Below are 25230 nucleotides of genomic sequence, written 5' to 3'. Positions count from 1 at the left end.
TACAAAGAAAAATCAATGTGCACCACCTATTTATATTGAAAATACTATTTTGATTGCTTTATAAACTTTCATCTTACCAAAATGGAGAAGGGTAGAATAATTTCCTGACACGTAAGAAGGGAAACATGGCAAACAGGCTAGGAAACAAAATCTGGAAAGAAAAGTCAAGGATAGGAATGTCTAGAAAAAAGACTAAACCAAAATAATTATTTTACAAAACAGGAAAAAAGAACAGCTGTAGAATGAATAAAACCATTTCAATGTTTGGCATATAACTATTTGCAGGTTATCTAACTTACACAAGATGTATATTAGGTTTTAGGTTTATTCCTTTGTCTTTCAAAGGGAAAAATTAATATTAGTATTAATTTCAATATGCATTAAGCTAGAAAGTCCTGTTTTATTACTCACTGAACACCAAGACAGCTTCCAAAAGGATGGCTTAGTGCTTTAAGAGGCCAGAGTAATAAATCAGCATGTTAACATCTCATAATGTAATTATAACTAAAATTAAATCAACTTTTAGTCAAGTTTTAGTCTTTAGCCCATGATAGAAATTACAACGATGAAAAGCAATTTTAATTCTATGGTATCAAAGAAGAAAAATACGTTAAATATTACTTTAAAATATCTCACTATAAAAATATGACTCAATACTATCTTTAAAATATTTCATACATAAATAAAAATTCACTAATGCCTTATATGGTACTTACAAGTCTTTAATATGGTATGATCAAGGAAATTATTAGAAACCAAATTTTTTTAAATTCTAGTTTAGATATAGGCTCACTTTTTATAGTATATGCTACTCAACAGGTACCTACTAGAAAAATTCCACCATAAATTATTTCTGGAAGAAATGACAAATATTGGAAAAGTAATTTTTAAAAAATAGATCAACTATCAAATAAACTTGAAGAAAAACAAATGTGTTTCCTTATTCAACAACGAGTGATTCCATCAAATAATATGTTTCTTTAAAATTGCTTTTGTTTGTTTGTTTTTGAGACAGTGTCTCACTGTATCACCCAGGCTGGAGAGCAATGGCATGATCAAGGCTCACTACAACCTCCAACTCTCAACTTTAAGCAATCCCCTCACCTCAGCCTCCCTCCCTAGTAGCTACACCATGGGACTACAGGTGCACACCATCATGCACAGCTTTTTTTTGTTTTTTTTTTTTCCTGTAGAGACACGGTCTCACTATGTTACCCAGGCTAGTCTCACTATGTTGCCCAAGCTAGTCTCTAACTCCTGGATGCAAGCAATCTTCCTGCTTTGACCTCCTAAAGTGCTATGATCACAGGCATGAAATTGCCTTTTAATCATAGAAAATCTTATCACAGAAAAACAATACTACACTGTAAGGAAACTTCATCAGTTGGGCTTTCTTAATGTAACAGCTATGTTACTATAAAATTTTCTATCTTACATTTTAAAACTAAGTTAAAGATAATTTTACTTTTCAGATAATGTACGATTTTAGAAATATGTGGACCACACAAGCTTTCTTATTAATTAGTAGTGGCACTGAGATTTTCCTTAAACCAATTTTTGAGGAAGTGTTTGTAATAGAGGAAAAAAAATTGTAAGCATGGTTCTTAACAGCTCTGATATTTATAAAACTACATTATATATGAGAATATATATGAAGAAGCTAAAAAGTTATGTCATGTCATTTAAAAAAGAGAAAATGTGAGTGTTCTGGATATGTCTTTCTTACATGTACAAAAGTCAGTCTGTATTTATATACATAGTTTATATATACACATAAATGTTTACATATGACTTTATAAACAAGAAAATCATATCTGAGAATAGAGTCAGGGATTTATATCCTTTATAGATTAGAACAAAAACAAAATGGGATGGGTTTAAAACAATGGAGGAAGGAGGAAAGAAGGAAAATAACATTTGTAATAACTTCCACGTCAGGTACTCCAGTAGACATATACACGTCCTAAATCATTCCATTGTTAGTTAAGGGGAAAAAACATTAAGAAACTTGCTATCAGCAGTCAACCATTAAATAAAACCCCTTTTGTTAACAGCAAAGTCAGTGTACTTTCTATTATTTCACCTCAAATTATTACAGTGCCTAATAATGAAATTTTCAATAAGTTTTTCATGTATGTTTTCAACTTTCTAAAACATATTAAAAAGGCTAGTTTCACACATTATATTTGAGGCTGTATTTGAGCCAAAATACTTTTTTTAAAGTATTAACATCACAGAAGAGGTAGAACACTTTTATATTACTAATACTAGGAACATATGATCTTCTAATTTAAAAAGGTAGCAGGAATCTCTGAATTATGTTTAGGACATACACTACTTACTTCCATCAATTATGCCTTTTATCTTAGCATGCAACTGTGCCTAAAACACTACTGAGGATATAAAACTTGCTCAGTAAATAATCTGACAGTTAACATGAACTAAATTCCCAACATTTGTATTTTCTGAACTTTACAGGGCCTAAGTATAGTACACCAACGGCAGTATAATTAAGTGGAAGGAATAAAGAACAGCAGCCTGAAAGTAGCTGTTACTTTTCTGACTTGGCTAAGTCTCAGCATCTCTAGATTATTTCCTTATTTATTTAAAGAAAAGAACAAATCAGAAATAAGATGTTTTCACGCCCTGTTCCACAAAGTCTCTGTTTACTATATGGGAAGTAAATAACAGCTATGTATAAAAGATAGAAATAGGGCCCCCCAAACCAAGTAAAAACAGAACTTTCCAGTCATCAATAGTTTGAAATTATTACATATATTATTTTTACTAGAAATACGGCAGTGTGTTGTGACTCTATACAGAAAAAGTTTCAAAAAAAAAGAAAATGTTGTAATTTACCTATATTTTAAAAAAAATTCCATTACCTTGACATAAACTAAATAAAACATTCAAGATGAATACAAAGCAACAGATGTGGCTTCCAGACTTTACTCCTTCAATTCCCAAAGGGACTCCATCAACATTTAAAGACGTGTGTGATAAAGATCCCCCAAATTTGTGAAAATTTAAAATATAGTTGCAATAATTTTTTTATTTCCAGAGTTAAAATTGGGCAAATAATCTGCTTTTCTTCAACTATAACCTATGAAACAGATTTCTAGCTATATTTTAAATCAAACAGAAAACAATATGAACTGATCAAATTCTATTTACTGATAAGCTCAATAAAAAAGAATGATTTTTTAAAACATGAGGATTCTTTTGCTGTTTATCAATTAATAAGGATAATTTTCACCATATAAAACATACTGAATAAATTTCAATGAATTTCTCTAAAATACAATCAACATTTCAATTCCCAGAAATTAGTAGTAAATATAGCTTCATCCATAACAAGGGGAATCCAACTGTATAACAAAAGGATCTATAAGATGTTCAAATAAAAAGACTGAAAGGAGGTCACACTTTAAGTCAGAAACTTTGCATTCGCAAACTGAAAGACGGAAGAATAAGGTCACCTGAAAAAACCTGAAATGTAATAGCATATTTTATAATAAGGTAATAAAAAACATCTAAGTGTAACTGCCCTTGAAGTTTAAATGTAAACATGAAATATTAACAATGAAGCTAGAAAAATTAAAATATTAAGATTTCTTAAAAGAATATCACAGTAAAAATGAAAATTTAGAGTTCTCCTTTGATTTATGTGATAGTGCTTATTTAATGTGTCTGTAGCTTACTTTGTTTAGACACCAAATAGGAAAAAAAAAGCATCTGCTTCCTAGAGTTAAACTAAGAACATACATGAGAAAGTGCTTTGAAAAAGTTAAAAAACTAAACACAAACGCAAAGCACTATACAAAATATTAACAATTACCAGAAAGTAATGAAGGCACAATGCCTTTAATAATGAAAATTATCAAGACTTCTCTGTTTGAAGTTTTGCATTTTACAAATAATAATAGGTATTTTAAAAAAAACAGGAATTACAGATTAGACAAATAAAGATATCAGTAAGCTGAAAAACCAGTCCTAAAGCTTAAAAAAAAATTAGCAAAAGGGTTAGAAAAAGCATATTTTTGTACACTGGAAATAAAAGTATCTCTAGAGTAAGAGGAGAAATTTAAAGTCCTATGAAATATAATCTAATGCTGGCACTGGAAGTCCATGTCATCTCATTTTTAAACTTTTAAAACTAAAGTGTATTCATATCTCGGTTGGGTAGTACAGTCATTCCACTATAAAGAGGGAGTAATAGATGGGTCATCTTTTAACATCTATTTCAGTCCTCTGATCAGTAAGAAACCATAAAGTCTGATCAGTAAGGACCATAAAAATTTTACTTATCTTCTTTTATTATTTCTACTTTGGCTGCTAAATTTTAAACAAATTTCAACTGTGTAATTTCAACTTTATCCACACACAAATTGCATAAATATATCTCTTAAAGAGTTTCTTTGAGGTTTTTTTTAAATGCACCACCGCTGTCCATGCTGACTTACCTGTTTCTTTGGAGGTCCTTACTGTAAGTGAATCAAAGTCTACTGATTTTGGTCTAAGGGGCAACTGTTCAGAATCTAGCTTTGGTTTTGATACTGGCTCAGTTTCAAATTTTGATGAAATGGTAGAAACTTCCCCATTAATCCTGAAATAAGAAAAAAACATGCAAAAATCACTAGTATGAAACATGACTTTTTTTTTAATTGTGATTTAATGACATTAAAGATTGTATGGCCTAATACTGATTACTTTCTGTTCTGTAAAACCATTTCCATAAACGCAAAACTCTGTCCTAAGGCTGATCACAATGAAATAAAAAATGTGAGAACAGTTTAGTAAGTGTAGAACATTATTATAAACATAAAATTAACATTCAACAGATATTAGTATACAGAAAATATTAAAAATAATACTTAAAAATTAAACTGCAACAATAGAAAGACAACTCTAGAAGGTAAGCAACAGTGAGAGCTAAATCAAAATGTACAGAATGCTCCTGTATTTTCTTTTTTAAATTTTTTTATTATTTTAGATTATTTTTTATTTCAACAGGTGTTTGAGAAACAGGTGGTGTTTGGTTACATGAATAAGTTCTTTAGTGGTGATTTCTAAGATTTTGGTGCACCCACCACCCGAGCAGTGCACACTGTACCCAATGTGCAGTCTTTTATCCTTCATTCCCCTCCCACCCTTTCCCCTCAAGTCTCCAAAGTCCACTGTATCATTCTTATGCTTTTGTGTCCTCATAGCTTACTTAGCTCCCACATATTAGGGAGAACGTACAATGTTTGATTTTCCATTCGTGAGTTACTTCACTTAGAATAAGAGTCTCCAATTCCATCCAGGTTGCTGTGAATGCCATTTTTTCCATCTTTTTTATGGCTGAGTAGTATCCCATGGTATATATATATACCACAATTTCTTTATTCACTCATTGATTCATGGGCATTTGGGCTGGTTCCATACTTTGCAATTGCGAATTGTGCTGCTATAAACATGCATATGCAAGTTATCTTTTTCATATAATGACTTACTTTCCTCTGGGTAGATACCCAGTAATGGGATTGCTGGATCAAATGGTAGATCTGCTTTTAGTTCTTTAAGGAATCTCCACACTGCTTTCCATAGTGGTTCTACTAGTTTACATTCCTACCAGCAGTGTAGAAGTGTTCCCTTTTCACTGCATCCATGCTAACATCTATTATTTTTTGATTTTTTGATTATGGCCATTCTTGCAGAAGTGAGGTGGTATCACATTGCGGTTTTGATTTGTATTCCCTGATAATTAGCGATTTTGATAATTTTTCCATATGCTTGTTGGCCATTTGTATATCTTCTTTTGAGAATTGTCTATTCATGTACTTAGTCCAGTTTCTGATGGGATTGTTTCTTTCTTGCTTTTAAAGTTTATTGGTGATGTTTTAAAAAGGGCTGTGACTTAGGAAGGCTGTGGCAGGAGACTAAATGGGCTGCCACTCCTTGACTACTGCTGCATGTGGTAAGAACAGACACCACTGGGTCCCTTCACTGTCCTGGGTGGCTGGGGCCCACTGCACCCCGGAGTCTTCCTTTGAAAGAGGAAATTTTTCGAGGATTATCACCCAGGCCAACTTTATTCCAGACAGCCATCTCTGCAGCCTCAACAGTCCCAAACTCCATGACACCAGTACCTGCCTTCTTACTCAAAAGCACCAGGTTGAGAATTCCACCATACTTTTGCAAAAGCCCCAAGAGGACACCTTTGGAGTACCTGCCTTCTGACTCATCCTTCCTGCACTTCCATTTCAGTTTTAGTTTTGGGTTCCTTTGTCTTCAGTATTTTCTGACCTTCAATCTCAAGTCAAGTTCCTGGCACATCTGCTCCTGGATCATCATCTGCTGTTCCTCCAGCTGCCAGGAACACTATTCACTAAGATGTTCAATCTCCTGCTCAAGTGTCCTGGTGCTCTAGCTTTCCTCCACCTTCTCACTCACCTGGGCCTGGGCCTCAGGTCATGATTAGCTTTTTTTATTCTCTCATCAAGCCTCTGGGTCCTCTATGCTGTCTGCTTCTTGGCTTTTCTAACATGATCATATGCAGCCCTGGCTGCAGCAAGGCCTGAGAAAGCTAGTGGAGGAGTTCAGCTGCTCTGTGATTATCCAACTTGTCTGGGTGGCAGGAGAGGGCCTTCTGCCTACATGCCTCCTTCACCTCTTTGTCTGCTGCTTTCTCCATGATGCCTAGCAGCACAAACAGGTCCATCTCTAAAAGCCCTTGGTTTGCCATGGTTCCAACCCTGACTGGATTTGTACTATAATTCCCCAAGTGTTTTAAGCATGCACAAGGACTGTTGGCACAGCCAATAGAATAGGGCTTAGAACCCTGGGAATTTACTGATGCATTTTAATAACCAAAGCTCCAATAAAATTCCCAGAACCTGCCTGTGATCTTTGTTTACATATCCAGCTTTCAACATGTTTATATTCTTCTTGGATGTTATTTACAACATTAAAATAAACTTTAACTTTTCAAAAAGGTAAAAGATAAGAAGTGTTGGTGAGCATCTTAAGGAAAGGGAACACTTGCACACTGTTGGTAGGAATGTAAATTCCTAGAGCCATTATGGAAAACAGTACAAAGGTCCCTCGAGAAATTAAAAAGATAATTATCATATGATCTAGCAATTCCATCACTGGGTCCATATCCAAAGGAAATAAAATCAATATGTCAAAGAAATATATGCATTCCCATGTTTACTACAGCACTATTCACAACAGCCAAAATATGGAAGCAACCTAAAGTATCAATGGATGAATGAATAAAGAAAATGTGGCATATACACACAAAGAATACCATTCAGCCATAAAAAAAGCAAGCAAGCCTGCCATTTGCAACAACATCAACGAATCTGAAGGATGTTAAGTCAAACAAGCCAGGCACAGAAAGACAAATACCACATGTTCTCCACTCAAATGCGAAGTCTAAAAAAGTTGATCCCATAGAAATAGAGAGTAGAACGGTGATTACCAGAGTCTGAAGTGGTTGTGAGTTGGAGGGGAGTGGGAAGATGTGGTCAAGGAATACATATTTACAGTTAGAGGGAATAAGTTTTAAGAAATCCATTGTACATTTCAGTGACTGCAGTTAATGTGATGTACTGCATTCTTTAAAAATGCTAAGAGTGAATGTTGTGTTCTCATCATAAAAATGTTAACTATGTGAGGTTATCAGTTACCGAAGCCATTCCACAATGTATTATATATATGCTTTAAAACATCATGTTGTATACAATAAATACATAAAATTGTATATGTCAATTTTAAAAATAAATATAATTGAAAAACAAGAAAAAACTTACCTGGAGATTTAGAAGGCAATAGAGCCATTAAGGTCAAAGGTGAGTAAATCAATAAGCTAATTTAAAATTAGGTAAAACTTACTTGGCTATAGGAGGTGGTGGAGGAACTGGTTTTTCAGGTCGCTTTGGGTACATTGTTCCAGAAGATCTCAATAAATTATTGGCTTTGGTAGGTGGAGTAGGTTTCTTGGGTGGGACTTGTGGAGCTGCTGGTTTAGAAGGTTTCTGTTCCAGTGTTGATTTTTCATCTAAGATTAAAAATATTCCACAAGTTATTAACAATCAAAATTATTTAGGTTCTTCTATTTCCAAAAGTTTGTATCAGGCTGGAAAAGTGTGACAGAGGCAGACATGAACTTTCATTCTCTATATTTGTATACGTGTGCACTGTTTTACTTATTTTAAAGTTATATTTTAATTTAATAATCCTAAATAACTTTAAAAAATGCTTATTATGGTAGAGAGGAAAACCACTAATAAGCTTCGGATTAGCAGATAATGCCTGCTTTTTATTATGTTCCCAGGAAGCTTTGCTTTTAAGTGTAGTAGTCTATCTCAAATACAACCATGTATGATTTTACTCTAACCAGAAAATTATCTAGACTTAAATCCAGACTATTTTCTGAAACTTCACAGAGAACTGAAAACAAGTAGAAACTCAAGTCCTATATAACATTCAAATTTAAAAAGCATGATGGTGAAGGAAAAAAAAAAGCAAATGTTAAGAGAAACTAGGGCAAGACTGCTTAGCCACAGATGAGAGAATTATGGGCTTATATTTGTAATTCTTACTACTGTACTAAGAATTTTATTAATACCATTTCATTTAATAATGCAATGAAATGGGTATTTCCATTTGAAGTAGAAGAAAATAAGCTGGAAAAAAACAATTTTGACAATTTTGTACTATGTCAATAAAGACAATTTTATCACCAAAAAAGCAACAAGTACTCTTTTACTACACATGACATACCTGCTTCCTGATCTTTCAGGTGCTCATAAATAAGTATTAAAATTGACACATGTGTACATGAGATAGTCATAATACAGCAGTCAGCTAAAATGTGTCTTAAGACATATGTACAAAAATAAGAAGCTCCTAAGCACCATACTGAATAATTTTCAAAATTTACTTGGTCTTTGAAAAAAATGTCTATCACAAGACCACAAATAATTCTGTAAGATTTCATATCAACCAGAAACTGGTGATTATAAAACCTGAACATCTTAGCACATAGCTAAACCTCTTCCTTTTAAAACTTACAAGTTTTATTTCACAATGAATACAAAATACTATTTTCTCACTTTTACCACTTATTTAATACTTTGAATCATATGAAAATATAGCTTAGTCTATAAAATTCTGGTCATCATTTGGTACAAAAATCTACTTTTATATGGCCTCAAGATGTAACAATGTACCATATATAATTATACCATCAGGAATTTTTAAAAAACCAAACTCTCCAATTGAAATCAATAATGAAATAAAGCTATTTGTAGTTGTAACAACCAGCCAAACTTAAATTTCTAGAAATTAAGAGATGTTTTATATAAAACACCATGAAAAAAGGTCAAAGGATATAAATTAAAGAGAAGTTCACTGATTGAATATATTTCTTTTAACAGATACACAAATAACAGCTTGAAATTCTGTAGTGTTAGTCTACAAAAAAGAATACATGGAAATCAAAAGAACAAAAATACGACTCATCATTCCTGGTTATGTCCATAACTAAATCAACTATAAGGTACTGACTTATTATATAACTACTATAAGATGGCAACGTATTTATGTACTAGATTTTATTTTTTTAGTTGAGGTGACATTTACATAACATAAAATTAAAAATTCTAAAATGAACAATTCAGTGCCATTTAGTACATTCACGTTATGCAACCACCACCTTTATCTACTTCTAAAACACTTCCAACACCCCAAAAGATAACCCTTTCCTCATTAATTAGTTAACCCCTGGCAAACAGCAACCTGCCTTCTATCTTCTATGGATTTACCCATTTTGGATACTTCATACACATGGAATCACGCAGTTATCTTTGTGTCTGGCTTCTTTCACTTAGCCCAGTGTTTTAGTAGTTTATCCTCTTCATAACATATAGCAGTATTTCATTCCTTTTTGTGACTGAATAATATTCCATTATACATATACACACACATATATAAAACACAATCTGTTTATCCATTGAAGTATATCTGGATTCCTTCTACCTTTTGCCTGCTGTAAATAGTGCTGCTATGAATATTTATGTACAATACATGAGGGTCTGTTTTCAATTCTCTTGGACGTTTGGAACTGCTGGGTCATATGGTAATTCCATGTTTAACTTTCTGAAGAACCACCTAACTGCTTTTCATAGTAGCTAAAACATTTTCTATTTGCACCAGTAATGTATAAAAGCCCAATTTCTCCACATCCTTGCAAACATTTATTACTTATTTTCCTTTCTTAAAAAAATTTCAACCATCTCAGTGGGTGTGAAGTGGCGCTCGCTGTGGTTTTGATTTGCGTTTCCCTAAAGACTAATGATGTTAAACATCTTGTCAAGTGCTTACTGACATGATTAATGATGTTAAACATCTTTTCAAGTGCTTATATAACAAGCATGCTTATAAACATGCTTGTTATAAAAAACAAAACATATATATATCCTTTAGATAAATACCTATTTCAGCCTGTGCTGCAGTTTTAAATAGGTTTGTCTTTTTGTTGTTAAGTTATAACAGTCCTTTATATATTCCAGATACTTGCAAATCTGGTAAGATTTCTCCCATTTTGTAAGTTGTCTTTTTACTTTCTTAATGTCCTTTAATGCATAGAAGTTTTTAATTTTGATAAAGTACAATTATTTTTTCTTTGGTTAAATATGCTTTTTGTGACAGTCTAAAAAGAACAAAATACTTTCTCTAGATTCATAACACTCTGACACACCAAATGTGTGGGGATTTATTCCCACAACAACCAATTATCTAGCACCAGCTGAGGGTCCTATAATTTAATTCAATTCTGACACCATCTTTCTGGGGTTAGCATCAGATCCCACAAGTTAAAGGCTCAGACCCACAAGACTGCTCCCACTTCAGATTCCAATCTCAAGTCCTGTCCTCTCATACTTCTGATCAATTGGCTATAAATTGGGGATTCCCATGATCACTCCTTGGGTTTGATAACTTGTTAGAAGAGCTCACAGAACTCAGGAAGGCACTTTACTCACTGTTAACAGTTTATTATAAAGCATACAGCTCAGAACAGCCAAATGGAACACATGCAAAAGGCAAGGTATGCAGGAAGACATGCAGCGTTTCCATAACTTCTCCAGGTGTACCACCTTCCCATCCCCTCAATGTGTTCACCAACCCACGAGCTCTCTAAACTCTGTTGTTTAGGGTTTTTAATGAAAGCTAAACATTTGGTTGGTTCCCCTGGCAACAAGGCCCCTCCCCATCCTTAGGGACTTTACAAAAGCCTCCTCATTAATATAAACTCAGACGTGGTTGAAAGATGCTTGTTATAAATAACAAAAGATGTTCCTCTCATCTTTATCACTCAGGAAATTTCAAGGGTTTTAGGAGCTATGGTGCCAGGAACCAGGGACAAATATTAAATATGCATTCCTTATTATATCACAATATCACACGTATCTGAAAACCTATTGCCAAATCCAAGGCCATGAAGATTTACTCTTGTTTTCATCTAAGAGTTTTAACTCTTATATTTAAGGTCAATGATCCATTTTCAGTTACTTTTTGCTTACAGTGTGGGGTAGGGCTCCAACTTCATTCTTCTGAGAACATCCAGCTGTGAGTACTAGAATGTTAGTTCAGCTAAAAATTTGCCAAATCCAAGAGAAAATGTAGATTTAAGGGGGAAAAAAAAAGTTCTATGTTAGCTGCCTGAATGACCAAGGAAGAATTACATAAAGTACAGATATTATGATAATTTAAGACACAGGCTGGGTGCAGTGGCTCATGCCTTTAACCCAAACACTTTGGGAGGCTGAGATGGGGGCATCGCTTGAAGCCAGGAGTTCATGACAAGCCTGGGCAACAAATCAATACCCCCATATCTATAAAAGAAAAAAATAAATAAATTAGCCAGTTATGGTGACATGTACCTTTAGTCCCAGCTACTCTGGAGGCCGAGGTGAGAGAATCACCTGAGCCTAGGAGTTTGAGGCTGCAGTGGGCTATGACATCACTGCACTCTAGCCTGGGCAACAGAGTGAGACCCTGTCTCCAAGAAAGAAAATGAAATACAGAAAAGAGTTATCTCCAGTGTACAATTTTTTTTAACAAAAATGTCTAAAATGTATGCTAGCAAAATAACCAAAATATGTCCTTTTATTTGCTTCAGAATATAGCAATACATTACCAACACTGTACGTAATAAGTTAACCCATTTATTAATTCAGATGAGGGTCAATGTCCTACTGCATTAATTGAAATGCAAAAATAAGTGATAATATGGGCACCAAGGCAGGAGTGATTCCAAGTGCATAAATTCTAATTTAAAAAATCTAATATTCTATTCTTTGTGATCACCTGGAGATGCCTTAGAGAAAAAATGTACTACCTAAAAAGTAGTGAGTCTATTCTTAATTGAACCTACTTTCCTTTTTAGAAAATTTTAGGACAAAATATATTTATTCATATTTATCTCACTGAGGTTTAAACTGCAGCATAACATTTTCAGAAACGGTAAGTATAAAGTTTGAGAAACTATTACTGTTCTCAAACTTTACATAGAGTAACCACCACATAGGCCAAGAACTGAACATGATCCACATCTCTGAAGTTACCCTTATCCTTCTTCCCAATCACTACCCCACCTGCTCCCACCCAAGCTGTCTTCTAACACCATAGATTATTTATGAATATTTTTAACTTTATGTCAATGAAATCCTAAGATTCATTTTGCTGTGTGTAGCTCTAGTTCATTTATTTGTTGCTACGTGGTAACATGGTATATGAATATACCTCAACTCCTTTACCCATTCTTTTGCTGATGAACATTTGTGCTGTTTCCAATGGCAACTTTGTTATAAATTTATAAATTTTGTTATAAATTGCACTGAATGTGCAGATTGCTTTGGGTAGTATGGAAGTTTTAACAATATTGATTCTTCCAATCCTTAAACATGGAATATTTTTCCATTTTTTTGTGTGTCTTCTTCAATTCCTTGCCTCAATGTTTTCTTTGCATATATCCAGGTTGGATTCCACAGTATTCTTGGTTTTGTGGCCTGATGCTTTTAACCACTTTTAGAAAATTGAAAACCATTGTATCTTCAAATACAGTTTCTGCTCCATTTTTTTCTCCCTCCTATCTGGTCCTCCAATTACATGTACATAAGACCTTCTCACTGTACAGTCATCCCCCTGTATATACAGAGGATTGGTGCTAAGATCCTCACGTATACCAAAAGCACACATACTCAAATCCAATGGTGAGCACTGTGGAACTTGCCTGCACAAAAGTTGGCTCTCCTCATATGCGGTTTTGTATTCTCACAAATACTGTATTTTTATTCCCCATTAGACTGAAAAAAATCTATGTATACATGGACCCCATATAGTTCAAACTCATGTTGTTCAAGAGTCAACCATATTCTTTATGTCTCTTAAGGTCTTTTCCATATTTTCTATCTTTTTTGTCTCCTTATGTTTCAGTTATTTTCTTTTAAAAATATACACACATATATTGACATTTGTGTGTATATATTTACATATACTTATATATGTAAACGAATTCATTTAAGCTTAGATTGACTCACATTCATATATATTTATAAGGTTCTAGTTCTGTCAAAATTATCAACCCCATCTTTTATTACTTCTAACATTTACTAAGCATAGTTACTTTAAAGCTTATATCTAGTATCTCTAATATCTAGATCCCCTAAAGGCCAGGTTCCATTGTCTGTTGTTCTTGGTTTCTAGCCATGTGCCATATCTATAGGTATGCCTAATTATCTCTGAATGAGTACAAGACACAAAAGATTTATAGGAAAACATAGAGATAATTTAAAACTCTAGATGATGTCTTCTTCTCTAGAGAATGACGGTTTACTTTTATTCTTTCAGTAAGCTAAGGTAGGGATAGTAAAAATCCCAGGTCACCTTCCTCCCATCAAGAATTGAGATTATTAGAAGTTGAACTTCAGTGTTCCTCAGAGTTAGGTCTATTTCCATTTCATACTTCCTCCTACAGTAAATCCCTTTAGGAACTAAATCAAAACCTAGTTCACTAGGATACCTCCTCTTTCATGAGCTTTGAACTCTAATTTTTGTCTCCTTGAACCCAAAAGTCTATCGAAAGTTCTTTTCATAGGCTAAGCTACCACTTTCAAGATTGGCAAATGCTCCAAGAGGAAATATGAGCCCCAATGCCAGACTTTACTGGGCTCTCCTCTTCCCCTCTATCTTGATCTTATGATTCTTCATTTTATTTGTAGCTCTCCTACTCCTAGCAGATGACTCTGACAAATATATACATATACGTGTGTATATACATGTGTATATATATATTTGTGTATATATATGTGTATATATATATTCGTGTGTGTATATATGTGTGTATATTTGTGTATATATATGTGTGTGTATATATATTTGTGTGTGTGTGTGTGTGTGTGTGTGTGTGTGTGTGTGTGTGTGTGAATATTCAAGAGTTCCTGGTCATCAAACAACTTCTTAAATGTATATATTCTAAGAAAGCTCTCTTCGCATTCTTACGCTAAGCAATCTTATTGGACAATCTTACCCATATCTGTAAACTTAATACCTAACTTCCAGAATAGCACCTTCCAACTAAACACTTAATACAAACTCTTAGCAAAAGTTCAGCCAATATTTCGTATCAAATCCCATGTCAAAAGCTGAATTCACATGGTTTCCTCCAGAAACTGTCTCTATTCCATACTTCCTATCTCATTTCCCCATCGTCATAATCATTAGTATCTCATTAGTCAACAAGATGTCAAAGCAGAACCTAAATTGCATTCCTTATGATAGATCCTAAATATATCTCAAAGTCTTCAGCAGACAATGCAGTTGAGTCCTCCCAAATCAATCCTACTTTCATATGATTACACTGAGACAATCAGTAAATAGTATTCTTACAAGTCTCATTGGTCTAGAGGTAAATGTGCCCAAAACTGGTCGAAGAAACTGAAAGGACTTACATTCTATGGTTAGGGAGAGGTTTTCCTCTCTTTCCTGTCAAACGGACAAGAAATCATGTCGCCCTGATTGCCACTCTCAGCATTCTTGTGATCACAAGAGGAGACAGTCTGAAGATAAAGTGTACACTGAGGATGGCAGAATGGAAAGATATAATTCAGGTCCATAACAGAATCACTGAGTGGCAGGTCATATGACTCCTACTTCTAGACTTTCAATTATGTGAGATTGTTTTCCCTATTGTTTAAGTCAGTTTCAATAAGGATTTTCTGTTCTTTGCTCTTGAAACACTTCAGCTTCCTTTTACCCATACCACCTTCCACTATCCACACCACCATTATCTAGCTAAACACCACTAGAAGGAAGTTTCAGAAAAACAAATGTAAGCATGTCATAATCTGGAACCCTTCAGATTTTAAAGAATCCTTCATATTACATAATAAGTACTGCATTAAGTATTCCCTATGTATTATACACCTATTGTGTAACGCGTTAGAGAACCAATGGCAAGTAAGGTACAGGTATCTATACACACACCTTTTCCCTCATGGAGTTTAACCAAGTGCAGGGTAAAGAATATCCCAAAACAAACATCTAAACCAATATGTAACAGACAATAATGAGAAATACCTACTTTTAAATAATGTAGGTAAGGAAAATACTGTCAAGGAAGCAAAATTTTAAGCTGGAACCTAAAAGATGAGAAAAACCTGGCCATGAAAGATTCTGAGAGAAGTACAATTCCAGAGAAAGAAGGATGTCCCCTAAAAAAGTATGTATTTTAGACAGAAAGTATGAAATACAAACAGATGGAACTGCAAACACACAGAAAGCAATAAATGTAAATAAATCCAACCACTGACTGGGAATCAGAAGTATACAAATGGTGGCTGAAGCCATGAGCCTACAATAATAGAATTCAGAAGGAAATGCTCCTAAAGCAAAAGTGAGCAGATTCACTGCTTCTACCAGTGAAAGTATAGAACCAGACTGGCCTTCAGCACCATTTTATACTCTTTCTGTGGGTATGACTGTATATGTGTGTAGAGAAGTGAGGAGGACATATAGATAAAAGTTACCATTAAGTGATTTTATAAGAAACAGCACCTTTGTTACATTATCTTCTACACATTTATATGCCTCCCTACCTGCATTCCAAAATAATTATGAGTTCCTCCCTTTGTATCATGAATTTCATACCAATGACATGATGAGTATCTTACTGAAAGATAAATACAAAAAAGGACATCTCAAAAAGCAGGATAACTTGTGCTTCAAAGTGGTAATATTATTACCATTCTGGGACACAGCTTGCCAGGATTTTAGGTACTTCTGGGAAAATGAAAACAACAGAGGGGAGAACTGCTAAGCAGGTTTGAGAAAATCCACGTGGTGGCTTGGGACAGAAAGTAGAAAGTGAGAGTTTAATCACCTATCTAAACATTTGGGAAAATATCCCATGAAATAATGGGGAATCACTTAAGAGTCCGAAATAGAGGGGTGATCAGTTTCATGGTTTCTAAGTAGCTCTTTTCTGCACCCCGCATCTCTGACAGAAAAGAGCTTTTCGAAGGATACCTTCCATGAAACCTAAGATCATGAGATAAAAACCATGAACACAAATACAAATGAAAAATACTTTATTTCCTTGGTGGAAGGCTTAAGATGCTTCAAATTGGTCCTAGCCATGGTTTGAAAATGCTCCCTCTCTCAACTATGGGAACAAGGGTAGAACTTTGATTTATGTTTACTGTTACTTAGTAAAAAATAATTTAACAATATTTAATATTCAACTGGCCCTCTCTGAATGCATGTGTCCAAAGGTCGCTGGCAAAACACTGACATTTTTCTTATTCATGGTAGCTGATCTATTAAAGGCATATCAGGTGTATGAGAACATTCTGAAAATACTTAGAATCATTTCCTTTGTTATGCCTTGTCTTGTTTAACCTATATACAAAAAAAGTCTCTTATCTACCCTAAAACTCCAAAACCAACACTTCATATTAAGTTTTCAAGTCATTCCAGTGAACAGTTCTTGTGAGATTTTTAAATGGAGGGAAAATGTCTTTTATATTTATTCACATATTTACTACTTCTGGCATTCTTCACTGCTTTGAGTAATACCAACTGCCAATCTAGTATCGTTTTCCTTCTAGCAAAAATAATTTTTTAACATTTTCTGTAATACAGTTCTACTGGCAATAAGTTCTCTGTCTCAAAAGGTTTTAATTTTGCCCCATTTCCAAAAGGTATTTTTGTTAGGTAGAAAACTATAGGTTGACAGTTATTTTCTTCCTGGCTTTAAGCTTTTTGTCATAAATTTGCATCAAATTAAAATTTTCAGCCATTATTTCTTTAAATTTTTTCATGTCCCCATTCTCTCACCTTTCCATTAGGTACCCCAATTACAGGTAAGTAAAACCACTTGATATTGTCACTCAGGTAACCAATATTCTGTTCACTTTTTTTCTATACATTTTTAATGGTTCTATTGCTATGTCTTCAAGTTTACTAACATCTTTTTCTGCAGTTTCCAATCTACTGGACATTCCATTCAGTGTTTCTCATTTCAGATACTGTATTCTTCTTTTCTAAAAGTTCAATTTGGGTCTTTCTTATATTTTCCAGTTTTTGCACTGTAATGTTCACATTTTCTTCTACCTTTTTAAACACATGGGAAATGTTTATCATAGCTGTTTTAATGTACTTGCCTTCTATCTCCACCATCTCTGTCATTTCTTACTCTTTTCTGCTGACTGATTTTTCTTCCCTGGTTGTGTATTGCTATTTTCTTGCTCTTTCCATGCCTGGCAATCTTTAATCAGACAATGGACGCCGTGATTTTTACTCTCTTGAATACAAAATTTCATTATATGCTTTTAAGTTGTACCAAATTTTATTCTGGAATTTGTTGGCCGTATTTCCAAGATAGAGGCAGAGAAGCCTTTAGTCTAAGGTGATACACTCTTTTATGAACTCTATCCAATGTGCTATATATTATGAGATCTTTCTACTCTGGCTCATGGAAAAATGAACTATTTGTGAGTTACAAAGAGTGCTTCACCTATTGCTTTCCAATGGTTATTTCTCCATTATGGAAATTTCTTTTCATGCATGTGTAGATCAATATTCAGGCAAAGCCTCACAGTAAGCTGTCTACAGATCTGAGTACTCTCTGTGCAGTTCCCACCACTCTGGCACTCTGCCCCACAAATTGTAGCTGCCCAGGCCTTCCTAAATACCTACCTCTGCATCCTCAACTCTGTAGAACATTGAGGTCTGTTTGGCTTCCTCCTTTCTGCTGCCTGTAAACTGCTTCTAGACAATAAGCTGTGGTAATTATAGGTCTCACTTCAGTGTCACAGTGACTTATACTGTCTGATGTCCAATATGTGAAGGCCACTGTTTCATACATTTTGTCCAATTTTCTAGTTGTTTAACTCAGGAGTGTAAATTCGATCCCTTTCATTCCACCATGGGCAGGACTTTGCATAGATAAACGTGATAAAAATGCATCATCTTCGTTTTTTTTTTTTTTTTTTTTTGAGACGGAGTCTTGCTCTGTCGCCCACGCTAGAGTGCAGTGGCGCAATATCGGCTCACTGCAAGCTCCGCCTCCCGAGTTCACGCCATTCTCCTGCCTCAGCCTCCCGAGTAGCTGGGACTACAGGCGCCCGCCGCTACGCCCAGCTAGTTTTGGTTTTTTTTTTTTTTTGTATTTTTAGTAGAGATGGGGTTTTACCGTATTAGCCAGGATGGTCTCAATCTCCTGACCTTATGATCCGCCCACCTCGGCCTCCCAAAGTGCTGGGGTTACAGGCGTGAGACACCGTGCCTGGCCTCCAATTTATTTATAAGAACAACTGACTGATTTTAGGGAAAAGGGGAAGTCACTTCCTGAATTTTAACAAAACTCCTGCCTAACTGGTGACATGATTTTTTTTAATAGTAAAAAAATAGATAATAAAGCCAGCAATATACCTCTTACATGTGGTTCTACATATCTTGGTAAGCTGAGTTTTTCAGGTAGGACAGACATTATAAACAAGTACTAAAAACTGATCTAAGACTCCTACCTAACTAGTTCACAAAGAATTAATCTGAGACTAATATTTTTATTAAGCATAAATTGTGCAGCATATTTTTAAAATTCTTAAGTATAAAAAAAGAATATAAAAAACTTCCATTTTGAAAGTAAAAAGAAAGATAAAGCTAGGAAAGTACATGACATATATTTAGGGACTAGAGAGTGAGTGCTACATTTAGTAAACAAAAAGGGTGGAAGACGATATCAAAAATGTAACCTGGGGGGTCAGTTAGTTACCGGAGGGCCTTGAATTAGAACTTCTGATTTTTATCTGAAAACTGAAAGTCTTTTTAACAAACAGTGTTGGATCAACTAGACATTCACATGCCAAAAAAAAAAAAAATGATCTAGACAATGACCTTACAACTTTCACAAAAATTAACTCAAAATGAATCACAAACCTAAATGTAAAACACAAAACTATAAAATTCCTAGAAGATTACACAGGAGAAAATCCAGATGACCTTGGGTATGGCAATGACTTTTTAGATACAACATCAAAGCCATGATCCATAAAAGAAGTAAGTGATAAGCTTCAATCAAATTTAAAACTTCTGCTCTGTGAAGAAAACAAGCCAGACTGGGAGAAAATATTTGCAAAAGACATCTAATAAAGGACTGCTATCCAAAATATACAAAGAAAGAAACTGAAGGAAAAAAAACCTGAAGAAAAAAATGAACAAAAGACCAGAACACTTTACCAAAGATATACAAATGACAATTAAGCATATGAGAAGATATTCAACATCATGTATCATTATGGAATTGCAACAGAAAACAAAAGTAAAATACCACTACACACCTATTAGAAAGGCCAAAATCCAAAACACTGAAAATACCAAATGCTGGCTAGAATGTAGAACAGAAATTCTCACTGATTACTAGGGGGAATACAGAATGGTTCAGCCACACTGGAAGAAGTTTGGCAGCTGCGCCTACAACACTCAATATACTCTTGCATATTATCAGGTAATCCCTCTCTTTGGTATTTACCCAAATGAACAGAAAATATGTCCACACAAAGACCTACACACATTGATAGCAGCTCCCCTTATAATTGCCAAAACTTAGAAGCAATCAAGATGTCCCTCAGTAAGTGAGTGGATTAATAAACTGTGGAATATAAAGACATTGAAATATTATTTGATGCTAACAACAAATGCCTCCCAAGTCATGAAAACATACGGAGAAATTTTAAAGGCATACAATTAAGTGAAAGACGCCAATTTGAAAAGGCTACATGCTGTATGATTCCAACTATATGACACTCTGGAAAAGGCAAAACTATGGAGTCATTAAAAAAATTAATGGTTGCCAAGGGTTGAAGGGAAGGACAGATGAATAGGTAGAGTAAAGAAGGTTTTTAGAGTAGTAATGCTATTCTGTATGATACTACAATGGTGGATACAGGACATTACACATTTTTCAAAATCCATAATAGTTACAACACTAGGAGTGAACACTAAAGAAAACTATGGACTTTGAGTGATAAAGAAGTGTCAATGTAGGGAGGCTCACTGATTTTAACAAATATACCACTCTGGTACAGAATGTTAACAGTGGGAAAAATTGTGCCTGTGTGAAGAAAGGGAATACACAGGAACTCTACTTTTGGCTCAATTTTGCTGTGAACCTAAAACTGCTCTAAAAAACAGTCTCTTTAAAAAAATGATACTGGGCCAGGCGTGGAGCCTCAGGCCTGTAATCCCAGCACTTTGGAAGGCAGAGGTGGGCGGATCGCGAAGTCAGCAAATCGAGACCATCCTGGCTAACATGGTGAAACCCTGTCTCTACTAAAAAATACAAAAAATTAGCCGGGCGTGGTGGCGGGTGCCTGTAGTCCCAGCTACTCAGGAGGCTGAGGCAGGAGAATGGCATGAACCCGGGAGGCGGAGCTTGCAGTGAGCCGAGATCGCGCCACTGCACTCCAGCCTGGGCCAGAGAGCGAGACTCTGTCTCAGAAAAAAAAAAAAAAAACCATGATCCTGGCAACAACATGAAGTATGAGCCAGAAAAGCAGCTAAAGTGAGAGAAATCAAGTAAGAGGATACAATACTTTAGGCAAGAAACAAGGACAGATTAGACTACAACACTGGGAGAAGAAACAAAAAGCTTTCTAAAATAGTACTCAAGTTTCTTGATGTATATAAACTAATCTACTAGTGACAATCATTGCATATCTTTATGTACAATGAGAAGGACTTATTTTCTCCAAATTCACAACAAACCAATAAGGTTTTTAGCAAAATACATATGGTACCCTGGAATAACTTTGCAGGTTTACATTATGACAAACACATGCAGTGAGATTAAATAATATGTAATTGATTATTTTCATGCTTAAGTAGGAACTGGGTCTTCAACATTCCAAGGAATTTTTTAAAAACTGAAACACTATAAAAATAATAAAAGCATAGTTATTTAATGCTTAGTTTTCTTATACAGTCTGTGAAATAACTGAATAAAGACAACATCCTACTAAAGTAATAGTTTAATTTTTTAATGAATGTAAATTGTTATCTGTTTGAGAAATGAACTACTCCCTCCCAGAAAACTCCAAGCATTGTTAAATACATACTGAATACCTGTTAAAAATCAGTGTAAATGACTCAGTGTGGAGAAATAGTTCTCTTTAAAATGACAATAAAAGAAATAATTGCTTTTTTGAAAGTTGAAAATTAGCCTCACCCTTTTCTTCAGGCTTTAAAGAAAAATACTTCTTCTCTGCAGCTAACAGTTCAGGCTTTGGAGCTATGGGAAAAAACATTAATACTTTTTTAAGAAGATAGTTTTAAAGCACAGAGACAATTACACTTCTAAAAAGTAAAGATGCATTGAAAAATAACATCAGATGAAACCATGGTTTAATAGAAAGAACAATGTACCAGAATTACCAGGCTCCATTTCTAATCCTGGACCTGCCACTATTACCCTACTCTGTGGTCTCAGTTCCTTCTTTGTCAAATTTAGGTGTTAGAGATCATATCCTCTACCATACTGCAGTACAGAAGAGCTGTGGTGATGAAAACATTCTATTTTTTCAGTATCCAACATGTGACTACTGAGCACTTGAAATGGCACTCCTATGACTGAGAAACTAACTGAATTTTTAAATTTTATTTAATCTTAATTTTAAAAGCCACACATGGTTAGTGGCTACCACACTGAAGAGTAAAGCTATATAAAAAGCTTTCAACACCAACTTCTATAAAAATTACTTTTAACTTATGCTTTCTTTGCTCTAGGATTAGGCCAACGAATATAAAGCTAAAACCAAGGGCGAGAAAAAGACTTGGATTATTCTAAAAAACAGCAAATCTTTCAGGAAACAGAAATTTTTATTACACTTGTAAAGATCAATTATTTGAAAATTATGGAAGCAAAGAGCCAGATTACAAAACTTTAACTCTTGAAGACACTTCTAGGTATACCATAATTTATTCATCTGTTTAAAATCATCTACTTTGTTTAACCTTCAGCATATTCCCTGAAAGAAGAGTACATAAATTATTATTTGAGACATTAACAAATGGATTTCATTTGAAAAGGTAGAATAACTAGTTGGCCAGGTCAATATATTAAGTTTTCTAAAACAGTTTAAATTTGATTAATTTTATTAACTCAAAATTACATATAAAGTATCTACATTTTCAAGATCCCTATTTTATACCATTTGTACTTAAAAAAAATGACATACTAATGCTTGTGAACACTCAATTTTCACATATTTCTAAAAATGTTTACAGATATCATACTTGATAAAAATTAATAGTTTGCGTTAGATCCAATTTTACTATTTTAGAATTTTAAAAAATGGAAAAGAGCAAACTGAATAATATGCTTCTTACATACCTGGAGCCTTAGCAGGAGGTGGTGGTTTCTTTGGTTTCTGTTAAAATAATAATGGTGGAAACGGCTGACCAGTTTCATATCAAATATAGTTAAAATAAACTCTAATTAGTAATAATCTAAATTATACAAATGTCTCTCCTCTTCATTCCATCCTTGCCAAAATATAAAATGCTAAGATCATAAAAACTACCTAAAAAGTCAATGACAACAAATTATTTCATTAGAAAAAATAGCCTCATTGATCAAAATTCAGTCAAATATTTCAATCCATATTTCAGTGGATTGAGTAAACCTTTAAAATCTTAATGAGCAAAAATGTTCTGCTCTGCCTCCCGTAGGTTAAGATTCCTAAGTACCATTTTACCCCTCTTTTGCAGCTGGGGTTGTGGGGAGAGGAAGACTGGCAGAACAAGGGAGAGACCTTTTTTGTTTGTTTGTTTCGTTTTGGTTTTCAACAAACAGAGTAGCAACAAACAGACTAAGTTTTCACTCTTAACTCTTTGGAACTCTCAAAGGAACAGTTAAAGGCAAAGACGTGTTTTTTCTCAATTTATAAACATTCACTCATTTTTAAGACTTAATACCTTAAAATATTGAGATACATTTCTAAGTTTGTGGACTTTGTTTTTACAAATTAAGAATCATTGATAAGCCATAATGTACAAACATAATAAAAGCAGAAAAACGTATTCTTTAGTAAAACTATAAAATAAAGCATATGAAGGCTGAATCAATACTGAATGCAATCTAACAAAACAAAGGCCTCAGACAGCCTAAGCTTCCATGGAGTTGGAGAGTTCTGCACTGGCTTAAACCTAACATGGTAGCCCATCCTGCTGTGTGCTTGTGCTGATGCTCTTTCCCTCTATTTTAAAAACTCTATTATATTCCTCATCCATGGGGAAAAAGGACCAAGTTGTAGGAAGGCAAAAGACCACTGATGAATGACTCAGCCTCGCTTTTTCTCTGAGAAGTGACACAAAAATAACAAATTCTGTAAGGAGGCAAAGAGTGCTCTTGCCCTCCCAAAAAAAATGCACCAACAGCATAACAAGCAATATCCACAAGACCTTAAAATAAACTAGAGCTTTTCAACAACATTAAATAAAAATACAATTTCTTCCAGGAAAGTACTAATTCATGTTATTAGGATAGACAGCCCTTCTTAAATTATAAAATAAAGAAGTCTAAGGTTATTTTTCAGTACAGTCGAGAAAGAAACAAAGGAAGAATAAAGTACAGAACTGAAACACTATTTTGTTTTACTATAACTCAAATAACTCCTACCTGAATAACTACATCTGAAACTCCTTCATAAAAATTATTCAATAATAATGCAAAAAAACTTGTTTGCAAAAGAATAGTGGCAAAATGTTCTTTCAAGTATTATCATCATTGAAAAACAAAAGCTTACTGGAAAGTCTTTATCAAGTTCATTTATCTGGACAGCAAAATTGTCTGGAAATACTCCTTCTTTACCATTAAGTTCACCCTTCCACCAGCCAGCTTCTCCAGTCTCCTAAAAAGCAAAATAGAATAATTAAGACAATAGAGGTTATCTTTTTTTTTTAAGATAAAGTGTTGCTCTGTTGGCCAGGAGGAAGTGAAGTGATGCGATCATGACTCACTGCAGCCTCAACCTCCTGGGCTCAAGTGATCCTCCCAACTCAGCCTCACAAGTGGCTGGGACCACAGGAACGCAACCATAAACTTCTGGGCTCAAATGATCCTCTTGATTTGGTCTCCCAAAGTGCTGGAACTACAGGCATGAGCCACTGTGCCTGGCTGGCACTAAACAGATCACACTGTCCTTCTAAAAGAAAATATTTCCCACGTATTACTTTTAGCAGTAGTTACAAAATTCGGTTTAGTTTTAAAAACTATATCAATTTTAAAATTCCATCTATAACGTTAAAAGGTTCTCAGAGGAAAAAGGAGAAAGATAAAATGAGGCCGGGCGTGGTGGCTCACACCTGTAATCCCAGCATTTTAGGAGGCTGAGGTGGGTGGAACACCTGAGGTCAGGAGTTTGAGATCAGCCTGACCAACAAGGTGAAACCCCGTCTCTACTAAAAATACAAACATCGTGACAGGCGCCTGTAGTCCCAGCTACTCGGGAGGCTGAGACAGGAGAATTGCTTGAACTCGGGAGGCGGAGGTTGCAGTGAGCCAAGATCACACCACTGCACTCCAGCCTGGGTGACACAGCGAGACTCCATCTCAAAAAAAAAAAAAAAGATATAATGAAAGGAAGTGGAAAAGAGAGGAAGGTGGAGAGGGAGAATATG

The 25230-nt window shown here is 34.6% G+C and overlaps 1 protein-coding gene and 1 pseudogene across 3 annotated transcripts in view; both read right to left on the bottom strand.

Moving 5' to 3' along the window:
• The window catches only part of CD2AP (CD2 associated protein), a 150760-nt gene that overhangs the window by 25849 nt on the left and 99681 nt on the right, over positions 1-25230 (bottom strand). For all 3 annotated transcript variants that reach the window (XM_054556810.2, XM_024247848.3, NM_001132276.1), the window contains 5 exon segments: positions 24357-24461; positions 22943-22979; positions 21779-21841; positions 7882-8047; positions 4464-4606 (listed from right to left, as the gene is read on the bottom strand). In XM_054556810.2, coding sequence (XP_054412785.1) covers positions 4464-4606; positions 7882-8047; positions 21779-21841; positions 22943-22979; positions 24357-24461 — 514 coding nt within the window.
• On the bottom strand, positions 4938-7862 carry LOC129059949 (dnaJ homolog subfamily C member 17-like; annotated as a pseudogene).

The sequence above is a fragment of the Pongo abelii genome, chromosome 5 (assembly GCF_028885655.2).
Source record: "Pongo abelii isolate AG06213 chromosome 5, NHGRI_mPonAbe1-v2.0_pri, whole genome shotgun sequence".
Lineage (NCBI taxonomy): Eukaryota > Metazoa > Chordata > Mammalia > Primates > Hominidae > Pongo > Pongo abelii.
The sequence above is the reverse complement of the archived record's forward strand: the minus strand, read 5'-3'. Positions and strand labels throughout refer to the sequence as shown.